The sequence below is a fragment of the Molossus molossus genome, unplaced genomic scaffold, assembly GCF_014108415.1.
Source record: "Molossus molossus isolate mMolMol1 unplaced genomic scaffold, mMolMol1.p scaffold_m16_p_5, whole genome shotgun sequence".
In the NCBI taxonomy this organism is placed as follows: Eukaryota; Metazoa; Chordata; class Mammalia; order Chiroptera; family Molossidae; genus Molossus; species Molossus molossus.
The window spans coordinates 48,011,372-48,039,175 of NW_023425388.1; the positions used below are offsets into that span (position 1 = coordinate 48,011,372).

The 27,804-nt window shown below is 38.8% G+C and overlaps 1 protein-coding gene across 1 annotated transcript in view; it reads right to left on the reverse strand.

Annotated features, from left to right (window-relative positions):
• MCCC1 (methylcrotonoyl-CoA carboxylase 1) overlaps positions 1-27,804 on the reverse strand; it is a 67,437-nt gene that overhangs the window by 24,109 nt on the left and 15,524 nt on the right. The window contains exons 5-11 of the mRNA XM_036243384.1: positions 25,066-25,187; positions 24,386-24,533; positions 24,177-24,298; positions 16,560-16,671; positions 13,695-13,776; positions 3,811-3,938; positions 364-547 (exon numbers count right to left, since the gene is read on the reverse strand). Of these exons, the coding sequence (XP_036099277.1) occupies positions 364-547; positions 3,811-3,938; positions 13,695-13,776; positions 16,560-16,671; positions 24,177-24,298; positions 24,386-24,533; positions 25,066-25,187 (898 nt within the window). The remainder of the gene's footprint in view (positions 1-363; positions 548-3,810; positions 3,939-13,694; positions 13,777-16,559; positions 16,672-24,176; positions 24,299-24,385; positions 24,534-25,065; positions 25,188-27,804) is intronic.

A 27,804-nucleotide genomic window follows, 5' to 3' on the forward strand; every position in this document is an offset into this window, starting at 1 on the left:
GTTCGATTCCCTGTCAGGGCACATGCCTAGGTTGTGGGTTCAATCCCGGTCAGGGCGTGTATGAGAGGCAACTGATTGATTTCTCTTTCTCTCTCTCCCTCTTGTCCCCTTTCTCTCTCCCTAAAATCAATTAAAAAATCCTCAGATGAGTATTAGAAAAAACAAGAGAGTTTCCTGATAAAATTACTAGTCATTCTTTAAAAAAACTATTCCAGAAGGGAAAAAAAAGATTACTGAGAAATCAGTTAAATCCTTTATTTTAAAACATACTAGACATTTCCATAAGACACAGGGAAAAGACTCCATCCAAAAATAATAATGCACTAAAAATTCAAAAAGACTTTCTGTTATATTTTAGTTTACCTTGCCGTACTCCAGTTTCAATCCTGGTGGAGGGGTCTGCTGGGGGCGTGGAGAGATGCACTAGTTGTCCAGCCCCTGGCATGAACTCATTGTAAGGATCTTCTGCATATATTCTAGCTTCAAACGCATGGCCCTGTAGAGTTATCTCTTCCTGGCTCAGAGGAATCTTCTCTCCTGCTGCAATCTGGTAATAGAAGAGTATGTACTTCTTATAAAAACCCACCTTAAAGCAGTTATGAGACTAGCAAGTTGGTGGTCTTGCCTTTATTATGTAAAATGTATATTTGGACTTTACAATGAAGCCAAATAAAAATTGTTAGCTTATTTACCTCCTCGAATATGAGGCAAAAGCAAAAAGAGATTTAAAACCAGATGTAGCTTGAAACACCAAACAGAAAGAATATATGCACCCCTATGTTCATAGCAGCACTATTTACAATAACTAAGATCTGGGAACAGGCCAAGTGCCCCTCAGTAGAGAGTGGAAAACAAAGCTGTGGTACATTTACAAATGGAATGCTATGCACCTGTAAGGAAGAAAGATCTCTTACCCTTTGAGACGACATGGAGGGACCTGGAGAGTATTATGCTAAGCGAAATAACCCAGTTGGAGAAAGACAAGAACCACATGATCTCACTTATTTATGGAATATAATATACAAAATAAGCTGATGATCAAAAAGATCCAGAGACAAACCTCAGAAGGAAGGGGGAGAAGAGGGTGGGAAGAGATCAACCGAAGAACTTCTATGCATAGATGCACAACCAATGGACACAGACAACGTGTGGGGAAAGCAGGAGGGTGGGAGTGAAGAGGCAGGGGTCAATTGGAGAAAAAAGGGGAAACATTTGTAATACTTTCAACAATAAAGATAAACAAACAAACAAAAAACCCTGAGATAAATCACCAGGGAATACCAATACATTTCCATGATGGAAAAAAATAAAAATAAAAACAGATGCAGGTTGAAAATAAAGTATTAATTACAATGGGCTTCTAGAGTTTTAAAATAGAGAAAGCAGGCAAACTTCTGACTAAACTATAAATATAAAAATCAGTGTGGTTTTTTTTTTCAATATATTCGAAACTAAGATTTCTTTCTGGCATTATAGTCTCAGTTTTCATCTAAAATATTAGCACTCAGTTACCAAATCAATCTTTTAAAAAAATTATTAGCTGGTGTTTAGGATTATAGTCACAGTGTGACATCAGACATCTTTGTAATTTTACTTATTTTTATTTTTTAAATATGTTTTTATTGATTTTTAGAGGGAGAGAGAAATACCGATTGGCTGTCTCCCATATGCCCCCTAGTGGGGACCGAGCAAGTAACCCAGGCATATGCCCCAACCAGGAATTGAACCTGCGACTTCTTAGTGCATGGGTCCATGCTCAACCACTGAGCCACACTAGCCAGGCTAGTAATTTTAATCAGCAAGTGAGTGATAAAGCAAAACAAAAAGGGGAACACGGTGGTTTTCATTATGTTTGTTATTGCATGGTACCAGATTATAAACAGGATGATCATTACTGTTCATTACAACTATAATTATTACTATTTTGGCCATTATGCAAATACAACAAATCTCACTCTCCAACTAGCATAATTGGGAAAAGGCTACGGGGGGACTTGCTGTCACATTCTCCCCTTAAGTTTTCCTCCAAGATGAGAAAATGACAACCTGAGAAAGCAAAGGATACAGGGAAAAACTCTAAGTAACTTATCATCACAATGAACTAAACAGGTAAGCATAAAAGAGAAGCAAAGGTTTCATCTCTTTAAATATGTAAATAGAAAAATCAGGAACCAGAGCAGTTAAGAATAAAAGGAAAATGAACTGAATTGAATGTCTTTATGGCATGGTGTTTCTTATTTATTTATTTATTTTTCTTTATTGATTTAGAGAGAGAGAAAGGGAGAGGGGGAGATAGAGACCGATGAAAGAGAACATCGATCAGCCACCTCCTGCATGCCCCCCACTGGGAATCGAATCGGCAATGGTTGATGGGTACACGGATTGATGCTCAATCACTGAGCCACACCGGCTAGGCTACAGCATAATGTTTCAAACCATAGACTATGCAACCATATTCCTAAGAAACCTTTTATCCTCCATGATTTCAAGATTCTGAACTCTCTGGGGCTACTGCTTCAGATAAAAGAAACAAACACACTTCCTTTCCTTGAATTCCATAAACATAAGCACTCTCTCCAGAAGTTTCTAGATCCACTACAGCTTTCCTGACCCACTAACATTAGCCTGATGTGCCTGGTTTTCACTAGCTCCCAAGGCTATTCCCAGAAGAATATTTTGGCTCAATTAAAATGACCAATCATCCCAAGAAAATAGCAAAAGAAATATCATATTATTGTCCACAGAAGTTCTGAAAAGAGAAGATTTTCGAAATAATGAAGACTAGCATCACAACATGAAAAAAAAATTGATTCAGGGTATACAAAGAACCAAGAATCCCACAGAGATCAAGAATATTCATATGACTTAAAATATTTTTTTATATTTAAAACAAGAAGGCTGAGATACAATCTATTGTTTTCAATAAAGAGAAAAACACACTAAGCTATTAGTAATACTATTTTAAGTAATATGCTTGTGGAACTGGTTTAGGCTAATGCTTCTCACACTATCTATAATAAAGGAACAGCTGTAGACTTAAACTTTTGTAAAACCAGTAGGTATCTTATAGCAACGCAAAATTGCTTTACAAAATCTTCTAATCATGTACTGTGAATGTACATACTTATCTCACTTGCGCATGGATCACTCGATTGGTCTAGACCATTCCCTTGGCTCTTCCTCCCCAACTCTGTCTTAGCTCATTTCTTCTTGGCTGGCACCTGTCCTGCCTCTAAAATCTAATGATGGGCCCTACCAGTGTGGCTCAGTGGTTGATTGTCGACCCATGCACCTAGAAGTCATTGGTTTGATTCCTGGTCGGGGCATATGCCCAGGTTGTAGGCCAAATCCCCAGTGGAGGGCATGCAGGAGGCGGCCGATCGATGTTCTTTCTCATCGATGTTTCTATCTCTCTCTCTCCCCCTTCCTCTCTCTCTAAAATCAATAAAATAAATAAATGAAATAAAAATAAAATCTAATGATGGCCTGGCCCAGAGTGCCGTGGCCTTAGGTAGAGCAAAGACTTTGGTTTTGAGACAATGCGGTCACAAGCCATCCTCAGTGGCAGCAGCTCACCTGCTGGCTGCCACATGCCTAAGGGGAAATGATGGTAATTAACAGACCAGAAACCTGTGTCCATAAAGTGACAATAATGTCATAGCCTCAAATGCAGTATCACCTTTAACCTCCCATTTTCCTGTCTTCATCACAATCAGTAAGAATTGAACCCTTATCCAAAATGACACCTTGTAGGAGGCCAGAAGGTAACGTAGTCTCAAGACTGATATTTAATAGAAAAAACATTCTCACCTTAAACTGCCACTCCACCAAGTCAGTTCCTGTGATCATCTCAGTGACAGGGTGCTCCACTTGCAGCCTTGTATTCATCTCCATAAAGTAGAAATTGTGATTTGAGTCCATGATAAACTCCACAGTTCCTAAAAGATAAAATACAACGGTCACATTTCAATAGTATATAATCAGTAGCAAATTAAAATCTTCCATGATTTTGATTTTAGCACTGCATTCATTCAATGGTACTTTGTATTTCATAAAGAAAATATCTCACATGTAGTAGCAAATGATCCTCAGTAAAAAGTAGGGAGCCACATGAAATGTCTCAACAGAAAAGCATTTGGGGTTTTGACCAAATGGTCGGTGCAGGATATGAACCAGTCCCAGCCGTGGCAGCAGTGGGAACACAACTGACCATGTGTTACTGCTTCAGTGCACCTGGGTCCCCGGGAACCACACCCTGTGACATCCCATTTCACTCGAAAGCTGTGGAGAAAACGATCATCTTTTTTTCCTAATTGTGGCCTCTTGGAAATTTTCTTTAAAAGTCCTTTTGCTGGTGACCCATTGAAAGACTGCTTAGCAACTAAGCCTTATGTTAGTAATATCTTATGTTCTGGCATTTTATAAGGCACTACCAAACTTTCCCCAGCTTTATTAAGGTATAAAAATTCATCCATTTTAAGTACAGGTACACTGAACTTCAGCAGGTGAATACACCACAATGAAAACACAGAACATTTCCATTATCTAAAATGTCCCCTTGTTCCCATTTGCAGTCAGTCCCTTCTCCTGGCCCCAGGCCTCGGGCAAGCACTGGTCTGTTTTCTGTCATTACAGTTTTTTCCTAGAATGTCATATAAACAAAATAAAGTAGAACATAATATTTTGTGTCTGAGTGCTTTTGTTTAGCCTGTAATTAGTTCCGTACACAGCTGACCCTTAACAACACTGGCTTGAATTGCATGAGTCTACTTATACAGGATTGTTTTCAATAAATATACTGGAAAAATTTGTGGAGATTTCCAATGATTTACAAAAAAACTTTCCTAGCCTAGAAATATTAAAATATTTGAGAAAAAGTTAGGTATGTCATGAAAGCATAAAATAGATGTAGACAGTCTATTTTATCATTTACTACCATAAAATATACACAAATGTATTATTAAAAAATTTAAAATTTATCAAAACACACACACACTTATTATAGACCATACATGATACCATTCACAATCAAGAGAAACGTAAACACATCTAAAGATGCAGTATTGCCCTGCTGGTGTGGCTCAGTGGATTGAGCGTCATCCCATGGACTGAGAGGTCCCGGTTTGATACCTGGTCAGGGCACATGCCCAGCTTGTGGGCTCAGTCCCCAGTAGGGGGCATGCAGGAGGCAGCCAGTAGATGTTTCTCTTTCTCCCTTCCTTTCTCTCTAAAAACAAACAAACAAACAAACAAACAGCTATTTAAAAAAAGATGCGGTATTAAGTTATAACTGTACTCTTATTCCATAGTCACCGCCTGTTGCTATTGCAGCGAGCTCGTGTGTTGCACTTATCCATTTTAAACACCAGGTGAGAACAGAGAAAACGAAAATTGACCCAAAACATTATGCTCAATTAATATTTGACAAGGGTGGCAAGAGCATACAATGGAGTAAAGACAGCCTCTTTAGTAAATGGTACTGGGAAAATTGGACAGCTACATGCAAAAAAATGAAACTAGACACCATCAACTTACAACATACACAAGAATAAACTCAAAATGGACAAAAGACTTAAATGAGACTTGTGAATCTATAAAAATCCTAGAAGTAAATGTAGGTAACAAAATTTCGAACATCATACGCAGCAGACTTTTCACCAATACATTACCTAAGGCAACAGAAACAAAGGAAAAAATGAACACATGGGACTACATCAAACTAAAAAGCTGCTGCACAGAAAAAGAAACAACCATCAAAATGGAAAGGGAACCCACTGTATGAGAGAACATCATTGCCAATGATACATCAGATAAGATATTAATTTTCAAAATATATAGAGCACTCATACAACTCAACAAAAGGAAGACAAAGAACCTAATTAAAAAAATGGGCAGAGGAACTAAATAGACATCTCTCCAAACAGGACATACAAATGGCCAGGAGACATATGAAGAAATGCTCAACATCACTAATCATCAGAGATACAAATTAAAACAACAATGAGGTATCACCTCACACCTGTCAGAATGGCTGCCATCAACAAATCATCAAACAAGTGTTGGTGAGGGTGTGGAGAAAAGGGGACTCTAGTACACTGCTGGTTGGAATGCAGACTGGTGCAGCCACCATGGAAAACAATATGGTGTTACCTCAAAAAATTAATAATTGAATTGCCATTTGACCCAGTGATCCCACTTCTAGGAATATAGCCTAAAAAGCCTGAAACACCAATCAGGAAGAATATATGTACCCCCATGTTTGTAGCAGCACTATTTACAATAGCTAAGATCTGGAAATAGTCCAAGTGTCCATCAGTAGACGAATGGATAAAAAAGCAGTGGTACATATACACAATGGAGTACTATGCAGCTGTAAGAAAGAAAGAGCTCTTATCCTTTGAGATAACATGGAAGGACCTGGAGAGTATTATCCTAAGCGAAACAAGCCAAGCAGAGAAAGACAAATATCACATGATCTCACTTATTTGTGGAATATAACAGTCTGAGGAACAGGGTAGACCCAGAGACGTGGAAGTAGGGTACAGACTGACAACCTTCAGAAGAGGGGTAGGGGGAGGAGAGAGATAAACCACAGAACTTATATGCATGCACTCATAACTGATGGACATGGACAACAAAACTGGGGATGGGGTAGGGGGGATGGGGAGGAGGGTGTCAATAGGGAAAAAAGGAGAAACATATGCAACAAAAAAAATTAATAAAAAAATAAAACACCAGGTGAGGCTAATCATCTCCTCGTGAGCAGTTCCTCTGTCCAGTAAATTGCATATCGCTGTAAAAAGTGCTCTCTCATGGTTGTCACATATTTTTCATCGTGTTTAGTGCAATATCATCAACCTTCAATAACACCATGGGAGTCATACAAAGTGCCACTAGTAATGCTGGAAGTGCTTCCAAGAAGCAGAGAAAAGTCATGACATTATGAAAAAAAGATGAACTGCTTTATATGTCCTGTCCAGTGAGGTCTGAAGCTGTGGTTGCCCACCATTTCAAGATAAATGAATCCAGTGTAAGGATAATTGTAAAACAAGAAAAGGAAATTTATGACGCTATCACTGGAGCTATGCCAGCAGGCACAAAAACCTTACACTTTTTGCAAATTACCTTTTTATCTCATAGTAAAAATGCAGCTGTTACATGGGTGCAGCACTGCTGTAAGAAAGATATACCGGACTTCCGGTCAAGATGGCAGCGTAGGTAAATGTGGTATCGCGTCCTCCCACAACCACATAAAAGTTACAACTAAACTACAGAACAAACATCATTCAAAACCGCCTGAAATCAACCTGAATGGAAGTCCTACAACTACGGAATTAAAGCAGCAGCCGCATTGAGACTGGTAGGAGGGGCGGAGGCTCGGGGCAGAGGCGCGAGGGCTGGTCCCACACCCACATGTGGCGGACAAAAATCAGGAGGATACCTCGGCTGGGAAGGTCCTTCCTGAGGACTGAGGGGGTCCCTGTCCCACACCAGGTGCCCCGCTGAGGGTTCCAGTGCCAGGAAGAAAATCCCCATCACTTCTGGATGGAAAAACCAGCGGGAACAGAGGCTCAGGGAGGCTGAAGCGGCTGGAGCCCCAGGCAGCTCCTCTTAAAGGGCCCGCGCTCGGACTTATCGGACTCTCTCCCTCTAAGCTTGGAGGGGAGGCAGCTCGAGGGGCAGAACTGAGCTGTTTGGCACTGGAGCAAGGGCTGGAGAGGAGGCTTTCTCTGGGACAAACGTGCTGTCAGAGGCCTTTGTTCCTTTGGTGAGCCCTTCCCTGGGGCGGCGGACAGTCGCCATATCTGGGACTCCAGCAACCTGGCTCACACTGGTAGCACCGCCCTGCTGACTCCCTGAGGCCCCGCCCCACCCAACTTTCAGGCCCACCCAAGCTGTTGCCACTTGCTTAACCATAGGATTGGCCTGTCTTGGATCCTGCTTCAGGTTTTCCTAAATTCTTTCAAACAAGCAGCATCTGGTCTCAGATAGCCCTATACCGCTTGTTAAGTAACGCACAGAAACGAACACAGGGAGGCAGCCAAAATGAGGAGACAAAAAAACAGGTCCCAAATGAAAGAACAGAACAAAACCCCAAGAAAATAACTAAGCGAAATGGAGATAAGCAACCTAACAGATGCTGAGTTCAAAATACTGCTTATAAGGATGCTCAATGAACTTAGTGAGGGCCTCAAGAGCATAAAAAAGTACCAGTCAGAAATGATGGATGCACAGTCAGAAATGAAGGAGGCATTAACTGAAATAAAGAATAATTTACACAGATTCAATAGTAGAGTACGTAAATCCAAGAAGCAAACCATCTATTTGGAATATAAGGAAGCAAAAAACACCCAATCAGAACAGCAAAAAGAAAAAAGAATCCAAAAAGTGAGGATAGTGTAAGGAGCCTCTGGGACAACTTCAAGTGTGCCAACATTCGCATCTTGGGGGTGCCAGAAGGAGAAAAGGGAGAACAAGAAATTGAAAATCTGTTTGAAACAATAATGGCAGAAAACTTTCCTAACTTGGTGAAGGAAACAGACGTACAAGTCCAGGAAGCACAGAGAGTCCCAAACAAGATGAACCCCAAGAGGCCCACACCAAGACACATCATCATCAAAATGCAAAAGGTTCAAGACAAAGAGAGAATCTTAAAAGCAGCAAGAGAAAGGCAGCTAGTTACCTACAAGGGAGCCCCCATAAGACTGTCAGCTGATTTCTCAAAAGAAACTTTGCAGGCCAGAAGGGAGTGGCAAGAAATACTCAGAGTGACGAAAAGCAAGAACCTACAATCAAGATTACTCTATCCTGCAAAGCTGTCATTTAGAATCGATGGCCATATAAAGAGTTTCCCAGACAAGAAAAAGTTAAAGGAGTTCATCACCACCAAACCATTATTATATGAAATGATGAAGGGTCTTTTTGAAGAAAAAGATAAAATATATGAACAAACAAAATGGCAATGAATACATATCTATCGACAATGGAAACTACAAACAAAATGAACAGGTAGAACAGAAACATTCTCATAGATACAGAGAACATTTTGTTGGTTGCCAGATGGGAGGGGGGGTGAGGGGAAGGGTGAAAAAGGTGAAGGGATTAAGAAGTACAAATTCATTGCTAGACTGACAAACCTCAGAGGGAAGGGGGTTGGGGTGTGGGAGGAAATAAACCAAAGAACTTAAATGCATAACCAATGGACACAGACAATAGTGTGAGAAAAGGCAGGAGGGGGGCGGAAGAGGGGAGGAGGGGGTTAACGGGGGAACAATGAAGAACATCTGTAATACATTATAATGTAATACATTATATTGTAATAAAGATTTAAAGAAAAAGAAAAAGAAAGATATACCTATAGACTCAATATGATTCAATAAAAAGCGCAGCCATTATAAGACAATTTAAAAGCAAAAAGACAGTGAAGACTCCAAAGCTGGAGAATTTAATGCCAGCGAAGGATGGTTCGATAATTTTAGGAAAAGGTTTGGCTTAAAAACTGTCAGGAAAACAGGAGAGGCAGCCGACAAGTTCCCAGACGCCATTAAGAAAATTACTGAGGCCCTGGCCGGTTTGGCTCAGCGGTTAGAGTGTCGGCCTGCGGTTGGGAGAGACCCGGGTTCGGTTCCCGCTAAGGGCACGTACTTCGGTTGCAGTTTGTCCCCGGCCCTGGTTGGTCGTGTGGGTGGCAGCCACTCGATGTGTTCCTTTCACATCGATGTTTCTCTCTCTCTCTCCTTCCTCTCTCTCCCTCCCACTCTGTCTGTACAAAAAATGGAAAAATGTCCTCGGGTGAGGATAAAAAAAAAAAAAAAGAAAGAAAATTACTGAGGCTCTGGCCGGTTTGGCTAGGGCCCGCAGTCCAGAGAGACCTGGGTTCAGTTCCCGCTAAGGTCACGTACCTTGGTTGCAGTTTGTCCCCGGCCCCAGTTGCGGTTGTGCAGGGGGTGGCCACTCGATGTGTCGCTTTCACATCAATGTTTCTCTCTGTCTCTCTTCCTCTCTCTCCCTCCCACTCTATCTAAAACAAAAATGGAAAAATGTCCTCGAGTGAGGATAAAAAAAAAAAAGAAAATCACTGAGGAGAAAGGAGACCTGCCTGAACAGGCTTTTAACACAGATGAAAGTGCCCTATTCTGGGGAAAATATGCCACAAAGGACATTTCTTAGTGAGCAAGAGAAGCGAGTGCCAGGATTTAAGGCAGGAAGGGACAGGTTAACTCTACTGTTTTGTGCAAATGAAATCTGGTTTATGACTAACTGCTGTGATCTGCAAAGCTGCTAACCCTCAGCCTTGGAGGGAATACATACATTCCACCTGCCCATTTTTGGTGTAAAAGACCTGGACAATAAGAACCCCTTCTGTGGATTGGTTCCACTGATGCTTTGTCCCTGAAGTCAGAAAGTACCTTACTGCCTTTTAAAGTTCTTTTGATATTGGACAATACCCCTGGGCACCAGGAACCCCATGAGTTCAATACCAAAGGTATCAAAGTGGTGTATTTGACCCCAACACAATATCTCTAATTCAGCCTCTAAATCAGGGGGTTGTAAGAAACTTTAAGTCTCATTACACACAGCACTCTATGGAAGGGATTGACAATGCTAGGAAGAGAACCCTGAAAGAGGGAACATCATGAAAGTCTGAAAGGATTATACCATTGGAGATGCCATTGTTGTTACAGAAGAAGCCATGACACCATCAAGCCCGAAAAATAAGTTCCTGCTGGAGAAAACCATGTCCAGACATTGTGCATGACTTCACAGGATTTATGACAAAGCCAGTCAAGAAAATCATGAGGGATTGTGGATATGGAAAAAAAAAAGTGGGGGATGATGGGTTTCTAGATATGGATCTTGGAGACACTCAAGAGCTAACAGACACCACACCAGAGGAATGAACAGAAGATGACTTGATGGACAGGAGTGCTTCTGAACCAGTGCCAGGCGATGAGGAAGAAGATGTAGAAGAAGCAGAGCCAGAAAACAATTGACACTAGACAATATGGCAGAAGGGTTTCAATTATTCAAGACTGCTTTTGATTTCTTTTATAACATGGACCCTTCTAGTATATGGGCACTGAAATGAAAGCAAATGGTGAAGAAGGATTGGCACTATATAGAAACATTTTTAGAGAAATGAAAAAGCAAAAAAGTCAAGCAGAAATTATGACGTATTTCCATAAAGTTACACTGAGTGTGCCTACTTCTCCTGCCTCTCCTTCCACTTCCTCCACCTCTTCTATCCCTGAGACAGCAAGACCAACACTTCCTCTTCCTCCTCAGCTATTCAATGTGAAGATGACAAGGATGAAGACCTTTATGATGGTTCACTTTGAAAATCTAGTAAGTGTACATGACATTTTTGTGGCATCATCATCATTGCCTAAGTATTCATCATGTAGAACATTATGTGCAAGACTTATATTAAAGCTGATAGCCTATATTTACATAGGCATAGGTGAGTGATATTTAATATAATTTTTAAATTAACTTAATTTTCAAAAATTACATTACTGTACAGTATGCCTCTTTCCCTTTATTGCAGAAACTGTATATCAGCCTATTATCACAGGCAAGTGGTTGTTAAAAGAGTAACAGTGTTTCCAATACTGTATTACAAATATGACTATACTACGGTATGCCATAAAAATGTTATGATCCATTCATCTGTATATAGGCTAGACTACTGTGAAACAATCATATCAACTACTCTAGGCTACTCTAAAGCAATCGTATTGCTGCTGCTTTGTTATCAATACAATAACTGTAAATAAATTTGATTTTTTAAAAAAAATAATCCTCACCCAAGGATATTTTTCCATTTATCTTCAGATAGAATGGGGGAGGGGCAGATATCGATGTGAGAGAGACACGTTGATTGGTTGCCTCCTGCATGACCCTGACCAGGGCCAGAGACAGAACTGCAACTGAGGTACACACACTTGACTAGAATAGAACCCGAGACTCTTTGATCTGCAGGCTGATGCTCTAATCACTGAGCCAAACCGGCCAGGGCTGAATTTCTTTTTCAAATTATCTTTTCATTTTTGATGTCTAGTGTTAGTAATATGTATAACATCTAGTGTTCTGTATCACATAAGACACTATTGATGTAGGCACTGACAGAAAGAGGACCCATTTTGTAAACAGTTGTAAACTTACAGTGTCGATAAATACAGTACAGTACTGTAAATGTATTTTCTCTTCCTTATGATTTACTTAATAACATTCTCTTTTCTGTAGTGTACTTTATTGTAAGAATACAGTAATTAATACATATAACATACAAAATATGTGTCAATCGACTGTTATGTTATCAATAAGGCTTTCAGTCAACAGTAGTTAGCAGTTAAGTTTTAGGGGAATCAAAAGTTATACGTGGATTTTCGACCGCATGTGGGGTCAATGCCCCTAATCCCTGTGCTCTTCAAGAGTCAACAGTAGTTTAAAACTTTTTTTCAAACTGTGGATCACAATTCATTAGTGGATTGTAAAAATTAAGTGAAGGTTTCTAAGTTTCTGGCCCAGCACATAATGAACTTAGAAGTTACCATTCCATCTTGACAAATAAAAAGCTGAACAAACTGAAGAATCAACAACTCTTCTTAGAGCCAGAGATGTGAGGTCACAGGGCAAACCAGTACCCCCAAAACTGGAAAGACAGACAGAGATTCACAATTTACAGAGCAGAAACCTATCAGCAAAAATCCTCTGCAGAAACAAGTACCAGAGCAGGGAAACCTGGATAATTGATGAATTGCTGGAGGCTCAGAATTAAAAATTCCAAGGGGAATCTAGTCATTGGGGGACCCCACACTTTTGTGATATTTATATCCAGGAGCTCTACCAGGTCATCAGTGAATATTGGAAAAAAATTCCCGAGTCTCCAGCAATGGAGGGGAAAAGAAACTCTTTGAAGTATGCCAGAATTCTGTTCTTAAGATCTGCCTTTAAGAAAAACTATTTTATCAGAACCTAAACTACTGAGGTTTTCTCAAAGCCTAATTAATATAACTGGGGGAAGACAAATATACAATTCCAGCCCCCTCCAGACATCCCATCCCACCTAAGCAAAAAAAACAAAAACAACAACAAAAAAACAAAAGTAAACCATTCTTTTTGTATGATACTATAATGGTAGATACATGTCATTATATAATTGTCCAAATTCAGAATGTATAACATCAAGAATGAACCCCAATGTGAACCATGTTCTCTGAGTGATAATGATGTGTCAGTGTAAGTTTACTGATGATAAAAAATGCACCACTCTAATGTGGAATGTTGGCAGTGGGGGAGGCTATCTGTGGGGCACAGGGGTCAATGGGAAAATCTCTGTACTTCCTGCTCAGTTTTGCTGTGAACCTAAAACTGTTGTAAAAAATAAACTGTATTAATCTAAAAATTCAATTTAGTAATTTTAATTTAAAATAAGATAGAAAATATGTAACAGCATTATACATATTAGGATAAGCATTATTTAGTAAAAGCTTTTTTTCAAACATATACGAATATAAATACAAATACATGTGTATATAAGGGGTCTCAAGATAAAATGTATTTTTTTCCCCGTAGATCTGGTCAAAAAAGTTTGAAAGCCACCATGTAAAAGACATATGTTTCTTTTGTCTCTGAAATATAAATACATTTTTGTTTCTCCTTTTCTTTTAAGAGAAACAAACTTAACATACCTGCTCCAATATAATTTACAGCTTTAGCAGCTCTGACTGCAGCTTCTCCAAGCTTTTTTCTTACTTCAGGTTTAATACCAGGCTATGAAAAAAATATTTAAATAAATGTCCATTAGTACCTTGCCCCACTAGAAATTTCCATTAAGATTCAATATTATATCTCTGTGTATCAAATATTGCATTAAAGAGGTAATAATAAAGATAAAGGCTGTCATAATACTGTTAAACAGCTAATGGTTTAACTGTCAAAATACCAAAGTTTAATGGTTCTGCTTGTAATTTCTATGAAGTACAGATATTCCTCAGCATGACATACCTTTGTCTCTGTCCCTACATAACAGCTTTTATAACTATATGTCTACTTAAAATGAAATGTAGCAATATAAAAACTTTGAACACTCCCTATTTTAAAATGATAAAACAATCTGGTCATGTGCACAATAATTACCTTGGAATGTGGTACATTTATTAGCTTGAAATTCCAAGTTAATAAGAAAGGTTCAAAAAAAGAAATGTATGTCAATAAATCGGCAAAGCTTTGAACATTTTAAAAACTGTGTTCTATAGATATATATTTAAGCAGTCGCTGTTGAAAATAAGGCTTTACTGAAATTATTGTTGACATTTACTTCAAAAGGTATACTATACTCTGCAACAGAAATTAAAATTTTAATATGAGAATAACAAACTGATTAACCAGAAATCTCATATCCCTGACCTGATAAAACTACACACTGATAAAAATATGCATGGTAGTCCCCCCTTATCCACGGAGATATGCTCCAAGATCTTCAGTGGAGCCCTGGACGGTGTGGCTCAGTTGGTTGGAGCCTCGCCTGGACTCTGAAAGGTGGTGGGTTCAATCTCTGGTCAGGGTGCGTGTGGAGGCAACCTATCAATGTTTCTGTCTCTCCCTTCCTCTCCGAACTCAAGAAAGTATTTAAAAAAGAAAGAAAGAAAAAAGATCTCCAGTGGAAGCCTGAAACCACAGATAGTACCAAACCTTATGTATGTTTTCCTGTACATACACACCTTTTCACTTAAAAGAAGCAATTATAGCTTCTCTTTGGCATATCCAAATTGCCAGCATCACTACTCTTGCACTTTGGAGCTATTATTTTTTTATTTTATTTTTTTTATTCTCACCCGAGGACATTTTTCCATTTTTTGTTGAGATAGAGCGGGAGGGGGAGAGAGGAAGAGAGAGAGAGAAACATCGATGTGAAGGGACACATCGAGTGGCCGCCACCCGCACGACCAACCAGGGCCGGGGACAAACTGCAACCGAGGTACGTGCCCTTAGCGGGAACCGAACCCGGGTCTCTCTATACCGCAGGCCGACGCTCCAACCGCTGAGCCAAACCAGCAAGGGCTGGAGCTATTATTAAATAAAATAAGGGTTACCTGAACACAAGTCATGTGGTAGTCGATTCCACAACTAAGACAAATACTAAGTAACTAACAGGTGGGCTAGCCTACACAGCGTGGATATGCTGGACAAAGAGATGATTCACATCCTGGGTGGGATGGCATAAGATTTCATCACACTATTCAGAATGGTGTGCAATTTAAAACATAAATTTTATGCCTGGCCGGTTTGGCTCAGCGGTTAGAGCGTTGGCCTGCGGTCCAGAGAGACCTGGGTTCAGTTCCCACTAAGGGCATGTACCTCGGTTGCAGTTTGTCTCCTGCCCTGTTTGGGTTGCGTGGGTGGTGGCCACTCGATGTGTCCCTTTCATGACGATGTTTCTGTTTCTCTCTCTCTCTCTCTCCCTCCCTCCCTCCCTCCCTCCCTCCCACTCTATCTGAACAAAAAATGGAAAATGTCCTCGGGTGAGGATAAAAAACAAAACAAACAAAAAAACCCATAAATTTTATGAAATTTTATTTTTGGAATTTTTTATTTAATATTTTCAAACCACAACTGGCCATGGGTAACTGAAAATATAGATAAGGAGGGACTACTACTGTATATACCCTTGAACAAAAAAAGGAGCCTGTGGCAGTAACAGGCTACAAAGAAATATAAACCCCAAAATAAGTAAAACCAAGAGCAGGCCTTGACTCAGATAACAATCTAAGCCACTCAAGAGGTAGGCTTGAAGAGATATAAACAATTCTGAGGGGGCAAAATCTGTCAAACAAGAGCAAATCTCTTTCCTCTACAATATGGTAGGATGATGACTAATATATTTTAGGAAAACCTTAAACAGCAGTTAAAACAAGTCTTCTTGCCCTAACCGGTTTGGCTCAGCGGTTAGAGCGTCGGCCTGCAGTCCAGAGAGACCTGGGTTCGGTTCCCACTAAGGGCACGTACCTCAGTTGCAGTTTGTCCCCAGCCCTGGTTGGGTTGTGCGGGTGGCAACCACTCGATGTGTCCCTTTCATATCGATGTTTCTCTCTCTCTCTCTCCCTCTCACTCTATCTGAACAAAAAAAAAGGAAAAATGTCCTCAGGTGAGGATGAAAAAAACAACAAAAAAACACAAGTCTTCTTCATAGAAAATACATTCCATTAACCAGATCATTCCATTCTTTAAACATTCTGGTCAATTACAATTTAAAATCTGCATGGAAACATTATACAGCTGCTTACTCTAAGTCAGAGCCTTGGATCCTAGGAGAGTATCTTGGAAACTATGCAGAAGGAACACAGCCCTGTTGTGTCCTCCGTATGGTAGCCACAGAACCGCAACCCCTCCTCATCTCCACATTGTGTGGGACCTTATCCTTATACTACTACTGGAAGTGGCTGTTCAGCAGGATTTTTGGGGAGACACTAGCTTCACAGATTTCTGAAGTGAAAATCAGAGTGACTAGTGTTTCCATGATAGAGAAGCTTACAAACTTCTTACAAAGTTCTTACCCCTGGGGCTTCCTCAATGATCTTCTGATGCCTCCTCTGTACACTACAGTCTCTTTCAAACAAGTACACAGCATTGCCATAGTGATCACCAAACACCTGCACTTCTACATGCCTATTTAAAAGCAAACACTCATGTTACTTACTACACTTTGTTAAGAACGACACATATCACATTCAATAAGCCAAACTACTGGCCAAGGTGACCAGGATTCCTCTATTTTTATTTTAAGTAAGATGGAATATTTTAACCTCAAAATAGAGGATATGAATTTAGAAACGAAACTATAGTAAACCTTATAAACAACCAATGAAAAACTTTCCATTTATTAGATGAACATTAAAGAAAAAAAATGAAATAACTGGGAAAGAAGAAAAGACAGAAACACAGGAGACTATATTTATGACCTCAGTAGAGGCAAAGTACAAAAAGTACAAATTGTTAAGGGAAATACTGGTAAATCTGATTCTTTAAAAATTTTAAGTCATAGTGTTATTTCATATATCCTCAAAAAGCCAATGAAAACACTTTTATGATCAGGATATTTTAAAAATCAACTCTTACAGTCAGATTTTATAAGCTATGGCAGATTGAATATTAAAATGTTAAGAAATAAATTAATATGGCTCATGTGTTTTTAAGACTATACTAACATTAAATAATAAAAAACAAAAAATGTCACTAAATGTTGAGGATAAAATAGTAAAATTATGAGAAATCATATTAAGAGTAAATGCACATAACACTTATGAAACCAAGGCTAACACAGACCATCTGGTGAATACAACAAAGCATTCTTCTCAGTAGGTTTATTTTGTTATATTCACACTGTAGTTCACGTCACATATTCACCACCATAATATGGAAATGAGTAATCAGCAAATGTTTTCCCTATTGATTTTTTTAAAACAAAAATTGTCAAACATAGAAGAAAATTGAAAAAACCCAGGAAGTCGGCCCTGGCTCAGTTGGTTGGGCATCATCCTGTGCACCGAAACGTTGCCAGTTCAATTCCCGGTCAAAGCACATGCCAGAGTTTCGGGCTTGATCCCCAGTAGGGGGCATGCAGGAGGCAGCCAACTGATGCGTCGCTCTTGAATTGATGTTCCTCTCTCTCTAAAAAAAAATCAATTAAAAAAACCTTAAAAAAAATAAAAGAAACAAACAAAAAAAACCACCAAGAAGTCTTATAAATGTACTGTTCAGCACGGTGACTCAGAGCTGTTTCTTTCTGTTCACCAAATGAAGTACTTCATATATATATATATAATTGTTGACTGTATTACAGGTATCTCCCATCCTCCACCCCTTTACTCACCTTTGCCCAGCCCCTACTCTGCCTTCCTCACCAGGTCTTTGCCATACTGTCATCTGTGTCATGGGCTATGTATGTAAATATATAAGATCTTTGGTTTATCTCTTCTCATCCCTGCCCCTCTGAGATATTTCACTGTGTTCCATGCCTCCATACCTTGGAACTTATTTTGTTGGTCATTTTATTTTTTTCATTAGATTCTACAAATAAGTGAGATCATGTGATATTTGTCTTTCTCTGACTGGCTTATTTCACTTAGCATAATAATCTCCAGGTCCATACATGCTGTCTCAAAGGGTAAGAGATCCTTCTTTTTTTACAGCTGCATAGTGTTCTATTGTGCACATGTACCTCAGCTTTTTTTTTTTTTTTATCTACTCATGGGCATTTGGGCTGTTTCCAAATCTTAGCTATTGCAAATAATGCAGCTATGAACATATGGGTGCATATATTCTTTCTGATTGGTGTTTTGATTTTTTTAGGTTATACTCTAAGAAGTGGGATTGCTGGGTCAAACAATTCCATTTTTAATTTTTTGAGGAAACCCCATAGAATTTGTTTTCTTGATATATCATTTCTATTGGATGTTCCATTTGAAAATTTTCCCTCCTGTCCAACACAATTGGAGCTGATTTCTTCCTTCTGGATTTGCCTCCTCTATTAATTCATCCTTAAGCTATCATCACCAAATACATTCTTCTTCTTATTTTGAGCAAATTGCTAATTGTGAGATCAAAGAATAAGAGATTTTTACCTTTATTTATTCCTTCTCTAATGTTCTTTCTTTCTTTATTAGATCTGATTTTCTAACCTGTCTCATTTTCCTTCTCTCTGAAGAACTTATCATTTTTTGCAAAGCAAGTCTGCTGGTTACAAATTCCCTCCATTTTGTTTGTCTGAGGACATCTTTATTTATCCTTCATGTCTGAAGCATAATTTTATTGCATACAGAATTCTAGGTTTGTGTTTTTTCCTTAATCACTATATATATTTCACTCCACTCCGTTCTTGCTTGCATGGTTTCTGTGAGTAGTCTGATATACTATAGGGAGGTGTTTTCCCTGCCCTGGCTTTTCCCAAGATGTCCTATTTTTCTTTGTTTTCCTGAAGTTTGAATATAATTTTTAAATTTCTTTGATATTTATCCTGTTTGCGGTCCTCTGAGTTTCTTGGTTCTGTAGTTCAGTGTCTGTCATTAATTTTCGGAAAAGTTTTGGCCATTATTACTTGAAATAGTTCTTTCTTTCTTTCTTTCTTTCTTTCTTTCTTTCTTTCTTTCTTTCTTTCTTTCTTTTCTTCTTGTATTCAAATAAGCACATATTACACATTTTTAAACTGTGCCACAGTTCTTGGATAGTTCAGTTATGTTGTATTTGTTTTCATTCTTATTTCTCTATTTGTTTGGGAAGTTTCCAATGACACATGGCCAAGGTCACAGGTTCTTTCTTCAGCTGTGTCCAGTTTATGAATGAGTCTATCAAATGCATTCTTCATTTCTGTTATAATGTTTTTTTATTTCTGGTATTTTCTTTTGATTTTTTTCTTAAATTTTCATCTCTTTGCTTACTTTACCCAGCTGTTCTTGCATTTTTTTTTTTTTAATCCTCACCCAAGGACACTTTTGAATTTATCTTCAGACAGACCAGGAGGGAGAGAGGGAGGAAGAGAGAGAGAGAAACACTGACGCTAGAGAGACATATTGACTAGTTGCCACCCACATGACCCCCACCAGGGCTGGGGACAAACCGCAACCGAGGTACATGCCCTTAGCGGGAACCGAACCCGGGACTCTCTGGTCCGTGGGCCGACGCTCTAACTGCTGAGCCAAACCGGCCAGGGCTGTTCTTGTATGTTTTTGACTTGCTCTATTAAAGCCCTGAACATATTAACCAGTAGCTTTATATTCCATAGATAATCCCCCAATTTTTGTCACATGTCGGTCTAGTTCTGATGCTTGCTTTGTCAATTCAAGCTGTGCTTTTTCTTGCCTTTGAGCATGACTTGTAATTTTTTTCTTAAAAGCCAGATGTGATGGTTCTGACTGGGTGGCTCAGTTGGTTGGAGTGTCAGCCCATACACCAAAAGGTGGTGGGTTCGACTCTTGCACATACCCACATTGTGGATTCAATTCTGGTCAAGGTGCATGCAGGAGGCAACCAATTGATGTTTCTCTCTCTCTCTCACTCTCCCTTCCTCTCTCTCTAAAATAATAAATAAATAAATAAATAGATTAATAAAGCCAGATGTACATTTCCCATACCAGAAACTGAAGTAAACAGGCCTTTAATGTTTAATGTTACTCGGGCTTGGAGCTATGTTGTGTTTCAAGTTTGCAGCACCTGTAGGTGCCGGGGTCTTCACTTTCCTCTAGTGTCCTCGTTTTACTTTTGATTTTTCCTGTTGTCTGTGGGCTTCCCCAAGAACTGCTTCCTAAACAGAGTCTGTGTCTTGCAGCTCTTTCAGTTGTAATCCACTGTTATTGTACGAGAGCCCTGTGACATGGTAGGATATGGGGAGGGGAAGCATTCTATAGTCTTATGATTACATCTCAGGGCTTTAGCTGGCCTAACCGTGCGTCAGAAGTGTTTCTTAACTTTCTTCATGCTTAGGTAAAACAGGTAGGTTAGAGGTTAGACTTGGCTAACTGCCCTTTCCTAGGGCAGAAAAGGTCTGGCAAAGTTCCCCTTGTTGTGTTGGTCTTTGTTTCTGAGAACAGGCTGCTCTGGGCCTATTTCAAAAGATTACTTTTCTATCCCTCCCTAACTCAAAATTTAAAGAAATTTTACTTAGATTTTCACTGTGAGAACCTGGTGGGGTTCCCGGCAATAAAACGAATGAAAATTTGAGAGGTCCCCCTAACACTGGGGTTTTAAGGAGTTTCTCATTATCAAGCTAGTCCACAATCAGCCTCCCATAATTTGTAACAATTCCCATGTAAGTGTTCCTAACCAGTTTATGGCTCCAGCAGCTTCTGCTCCTGATAAGCTGATCTTGGCTGTAATTTGCTGTATTCACATGCCTGCCCAGATTTCAGGGTAGTGGCTTGCCCTGTGGTCTCAGTTCTCTTATGGGTCTAAGTCACTGACTTTCATTCTGTTCAGCTTTTTACTTGCTCTTCAGATGTGACAACTTCCAAGCTCTTTTCATTGTTGAAGCTGCACAGTTTGTTTTTCAAATTCCAATTATAAAATTCTACCACTTCTACTGACTCTCCCTTATCTTTTAGCTGAGCCAGGAAAGACACTAGAGTAGGGACTCCCGGTTCTGAAAGGAACATGTGGGGGCCACACCAAGACCAGAAGAGTTTTTATTCTGAGATCTCAAAACTTTGACATGTTTTTCCTTTGGCTACTTGCAAAGGAAGATCATTGAGGAACTGTGTTTTCTGTTTTGATTCTGTAGTCATCAAATCACGTGTGTTACTTTCCTTTTGCTGACTGATCTTTTCTGCTGCTTGACCTAACTTGGAGGTTCTGAAGTACACTTTCTCAGAACAAGGACTGCATGAAATCCTAGCCACTCCAATTAGCCATGCTGGGGTCTGCCAGACAGGCAGATACAGCGGGATTCTGTTAGAAATACCTTGATATATTCTAATAGTTCTAAAGTTTTTATTTTCCTTTTTACATTTTAAATTCATCTAGATTATATATTGACTATGAAGTGAGGATGGAATCTGGTTGCTTTTATTACTCTCTAAATAGTATACTTTGAAGACTATTTTCTATTCCAGCCTTTCAAATAAAAGCAATAGCTGATCAGATCTGTAAAACACCTCGGTATCTATTTTTCTGTTACCAGCACCATCTTGACAATTTTCTGGCACTCCATTTACTCTACAGGTAACTATTTAGCAGGATGTAACATAGTATATACAGCACGATTATCATAATATTAAAATATTACTAGGAAATACAGCACAGAAATATATAGAAATGCTAATCCTTGTAGAATGAGATTATGAGTGACTTTGTTTTCTCCTTTTTTTTTTTATCCTCACTCGAGGACATTTTTCCATTTTTTTTTGTTCAGGCAGAGTGGGAGGGAGAGAGAGGAACAGAGAGAGAGAGAGAGAAACATCGACATGAAAGGGACACATCGAGTGGCTGCCACCCTCACGACCAACCAGGGCCGGGGACAAACTGCAACCGAGGTACGTACCCTTAGCGGGAACCAAACCCGGGTCTCTCCGGACCGCAGACCGACGCTCTAACCGCTGAGCCAAACCGGCCAGGGCGTGACTTTGTTTTCTAACTCCTGTATTTTCCAAAAATTTTTAATGTATTTATATTACTCCTATATTTAAAAAAATATTATTGATGCCTATCGTGAAGAAAGTAGTATGCCAGGTAGTAATATATAGGGGAAAACTAAAAAGAAATATAGTAGCAGGTTCTTGATTCCCAGGAGCTTCCCAGCTATTGGGGAAATAAATTATAATGTGAGGTAATATTTAGCTAATATTTCACAAGAAAATTTACAGATTCAAAAAATGTTACAGCATGGAATTACAGGAGCTTCCCAACTGTTGGGGGAATAAATTATAATGTGAGGTAATATTTAGCTAATAGTTCACAAGAAGAAAATTTACAGATTCAAAAAATGTTGCAGCACAGAATTACAGTCACTGAAATAGCTAGCTGCTGCTGTCTCCGCTACAATCTAACTCAAGAATAAGCTAATTTGGAGAGTCAGCTATTCTTTTGGAAAGATATTATGGAAGGGAGCCCTAGTTTATCTTAGAATCTCCTGTCTTTTCCTTAATTCCCACTAGCAGGTGGCATATGTTATGCTCTCCTAATCAACAGGTAAATTTTGAGGCTGACTTTTTTTTAAAAACAAACTCAAAATGAATTAAATTTACTGTGCCATGCTCAGAGACAGTACTAAGTTTGTATAGTTTGAAACAAAAACAATTTGGGGGCCCTCTTTTAAAAGAATACAAAATTATACCCGGCTGGTGTGGCTCAGTAGATTGAACATTGTCCCAGGGACTGAGAGGTCCTGGTTCAATTCCTGGTTGGGCACATACCCAGAATGCAGGCTCAATTCCCAGTAGGGGGTGTGCAGCAGGCAGCCGATCAATGTTTCTCTCTCACATCAATGTTTTTATCTCTCCCTCCCTTCTTCTCTCTCTAAAAAAAAAAAAAAAAAAAAATACAAAATTAGGTACAGGAATTTAGAAGAGGTTCATGCAAGGGAAGGGCCTGAAGTTCAGCTCCTTACCTTCAAGGTAAATCCCTCTCTGGTCATGGTTTCTAAATGAGTTATTCTTTTTTAAGTCACTTGACATACAGGATATCTATAGCTACATCTATATCTATCTACACCTGTATCTACATCTATATCTATATAAATCACCTCATACCCAAAGCCTATGAAACAGAAAGATTATAATAAATACCTTATTTTAAGCAACAGGCATGAAAAGAAAAGTCCAGCAAAAAAAAGAAAAAAATTGGATATTTACATGGCATTTGTTATTGTGGTACCTGGAGAAACAGTTTAGTGCAGTGGCTTACAGTGTGAATTTTGGAGTCGAACTGCCTGGGCTAAAATCTAAGCTTCACTACTTCTTAGCTGGAAGAACTCAGGCAAGTTATGTGATGTGACTACTCTGTTGCCCAATATCCTCACCTGCAAAATGGGAACAGTACCCATCTAAAGGGGTTCTTGCAAGAATCAGATTAGAATTAGGACAGCAAGATTAGTTAGTATACGGACAGTCCTTTGAATCTGGCAGATAGCAAGTGCTACAGAAGTGTGAGCCGTTAGTGTTACTTGTTAACACATTACTTACAACTATACTTCAATTAGGTAATTATTTCCATTTCCTGAGCATCTCAACTGATATTTATGGAGTTCTGTAAAATACAGCTTAATTTCTTACAAGAATTTTTTTTTATTCTAAAAAGACCCTAAATTCTATCAAAAAGTAATGGATTGAATGAATTAATGGCATATCAATATCATGGAACCATTAAGATCAATAAAAAGAATGAGGTAGATCTATATTTACTGGCATGGAAAGATGTCTGATATATTAGCATATAAAATTATATAAGATTCTATTCAGTCCTTTTCTATGTATGTTGTATTCTGTTTGTATATGTATAAATGTTTCTATTTACATAGAAAATACCTGGAAGTATGTATGCCATACTATTAAAGTGGGTACAACAGGGGTGAGATTGGAGAACTATGTACTTATATACTATTAGAACTTTGTATTTTATATATTGTGCATGCATTTCTTTTATAATTTAAAAAAAAAGTCTGAATCAGAAAGGAAAGCTAAACCCACCTTGGTGTGACCACAAACTTCTCAATCAGCATAGCCTCATCATTGAAAGATTTCTTAGCTTCCCTCCGTGCTGATTCTAACTGCTCCTGAAACTCTTTCTCAGATCTAGCGATCCTCATACCCTAAGATGGAAAGATAGTTATGACTACAACATAAATAAAACAAAGAAGACTAGCCTGAAATGAAAACATGAGCGCGCACAATCTTACTTTCCCTCCTCCACCACGGACGGCTTTAATCATGACAGGGTAACCGATTCTTCCAGCATGCTCTCTCAGGCACTGGTCTGTTTGGTCCTCGCCATGATAACCTTCCACAATAGGTACTCCAGCAGCAGCCATTATGGATTTGGATGTACTTTAGAATAGCAAAAACCCGAGATACCCAAATTCCATGAAATACTTCATACAAGAGGAACAAATACAGCTCAGTCTATAAAATATAATAGAACTTTTTATTTTATTTTAATTAAAAAATTTTTTCTTTTTTATTGAATTGATTGGGGTGACATTGGTTAATAAAATTATATAGGTTTCAGCTGTACAATTCTATAATACATCATCTGTATTATAATGAAACTTTTAAAGAAAATATCCCATACCTAAAGAACTACAGTCTGAAATAACAAATATTAAAATATCTGTTCATTTCCCTCAATCCAGTTTTTCATGTAGTAGCTCATCCTCCCTTGTTTTTATCCCCTGAAAAGAATTAGCATATTGATTACAAATATTAAATAACTGAATATTTTCTGTAGCTTACTGGAGTGGCAGATAAACAATCTATGCCTATGACAACAAAAATGTATTATTAACATGTCTATTATAGGTAACACAAATCATTTAAATCAACCTCCCCATGATTGTATTTAAAAGATATAAACTCATACCTCTTTATACCCATGTCTCTAATCGCAGATGAAGAAGGACCTATAAAAATAATTCCTTCTTGCTTACATAGTTTGGCAAATTCCATGTTTTCTGAAAGAAAACCATACCCTGGATGGATAGCCTAGAAGTGAAAAATGAAAAGACAAATTTACTAGCGCTCTACTGGCAAACTGTGCTGCTGGTTTTCCTCTGGGGAGGCCTCTCCCTATGCCGGTGATACCTACGCTATGGTCTCTATCAACATCTGTTTCCAAACAGATGCATGAAACATTCATACTAAAGTTCTGAAGACTTACCCGAACCAGAAGAATCTGTATTTTAATTTAAAATAATACTGCTATTAGGGTAGAACATCAAGGAATATTTGTAAGTAGGAACAAAGGTAATGGTGAATTCTTGCCTCTGCCTTCATATAGAGCTGGCCTAGAACTAAAACTGTAGAACCCAAAAGGTGAGAAGAGCACACTTAGCACAATCACGTCTCACCTTCAGGTCACTATGTGCCCATGTCACCTTTTTTTAAAAAATCCTTACCTAAGGATATTTTTTCATTCATTCATTCATTCATTCATTCATTCATTCATTCATTCATTTATAGAGAGAGTAGAAGGGAGGGTGGGAGGGGAGAAAGAGAGAGAAAAACATCTGTGTGAGAGAGACACATTGATTGGTTGCCTCCTGCACATACTCCAAATGAGGCCAGGAATCGAACCTGCCCTTAACCAAGAAGCAAACTAAAGACCCGTAGGTACGTGGGCTGACACTCTAACCGCTGAGGCACACTGGCTAGGGCCCATGTCACTTTTCTAAAAAGAAAAACTAAGGCTCTGGCCGGTTTGGCTCAGCGGTTAGAGCGTCGGCCTGCGGTCCTGAGAGACCCGGGTTCGGTTCCCGCTAAGGGCGCGTACCTCGGTTGCAGTTTGTCCCCGGCCCTGGTCGGTTGTGCGGGTGGCAGCCACTCGATGTGTCCCTTCACGTCGATGTTTCTCTCTCTCTCTCTGTTCCTCTCCCTCCCTCCCACTCTACCTGAACAAAAAATGGAAAAATGTCTTCGGGTGAGGATAAAAAAGAAAAACTAAGAAGCAAACAAAAAATCATATATTAAAGCTTGTATATACTTTAGTGAAAGAGGGCTCCCTCAGACTTCAGCCTAGTTATTAGCAAATTATTCAGAGATTTTTTGTTTGTTTTTTATCCTCACCCGAGGACATTTTTCCATTTTTTGTTCAGATAGAGGGGGAGGGAGAGAGAGGGAGTAAGGGGGGGGGGAGAGAGAAAGAAACATCGACGTGAAAGGGATACATCGAGTGGCTGCCACCTGCACAACCGACCAGGGCCGGGGACAAACTGCAACCAAGGTACATGCCCTTAGCAGGAACCAAACTTGGGTCTCTCTGGACCACAGGCCAACGCTCTAACTGCTGAGCCAAACCGGCCAGGGCTATTCAGAGTTTTAACAAATTTATTTATCTGGCTTTCTCATTCACAGAAGAGAACAATCAGTGACCAAAGAACAGCATATTTTCTCGGGGAAAAACATGCCAACAGGGAAGAGGGAAGACACAGGAAAGCAGACAGCAGCTTCGATTACTTGGTGAGGGGGGAAGCCACTCGCTCTCCCACTTCAGGGCATTTCTGTTCTTCTAAAATAATAGTTATAACCAAATGAATATACAAAGAAAAAAGCTCCACCAACCCTATTTCAAAATAGTAACATTTCAAAATTAAAAGGATAAATTTCCAATGTCTGGGAAACTCATGTGAATAGAAAAACCTACATCTCACTGACAGCAAACACTAAAATGATAAATGCTGAATAAAATGCCAAAAGTCACATTTTGATGTCAGTTTGGAATTTTGTTTCTTTTAAACCAATGTTCAATTTTAGACATTTTCTATCAAATGATCCAATGTTATTTATGCTAGGAAAAATGAAAAAGGTCTACACTCAGTTCTCCCTGGTTTTTTAACAGCTTTTTCCCCCTGAGGTATGATTTACAATATTTAACATTCATCCATTTATAGTTTCATGAATTTAGTAAATTTATACAACTGTGCAACTATTACTTCAATCCAGTTTTAGAACACTTGTATCACTCAAAAAAGTTCCTATGTGCCCATGTGCATAACTAATTAATTCTTACTTCTAGAACCAAGCAACCTGCTGTCTCTATAGTTTCGCTTTTTTTTTTTTTTTAGAAATTTCCTAGAAATGGAATCATACAATAACATATAGTCTTATGTGTCTGACTTCTTTAACTTAGCATAGTTTTTTGAGGTTCATCCATATCATTGTCTGAATTGAAAGTTCATTTCTTTGTATAGAATTGATTCTACTATAGATATACCACATTTAGTTTATGTATTCATTTGGATTTTTTTCCAATTTGGGGCCATTATGAATAATGCTGTTATGAATATTCATACAAGCCTATTTTTCATTTCTCTTGGGTAAATGCTCAGGAGGGCACTGTTGGGTCAAAATATGGTAAGTATATGTTTAATTTTTTAAAAGCCAGCCAAACAATTTTCTAAAGTAGCTGTTCTATATTGCGTTTCTACCAGCAATGCATGATGGTTCCAAGTTTCTCCACATCCCTGCTAACATGTGGTGTCGTCAGTCTTTTTTATTTTAGCCATTCTCATGGGTACATAGTGCTATACATATAGTGTGTTTAAATAAACATTTTATTGATACATTATTCATATGACATAAATTTACTCAGTTCAATAATTTT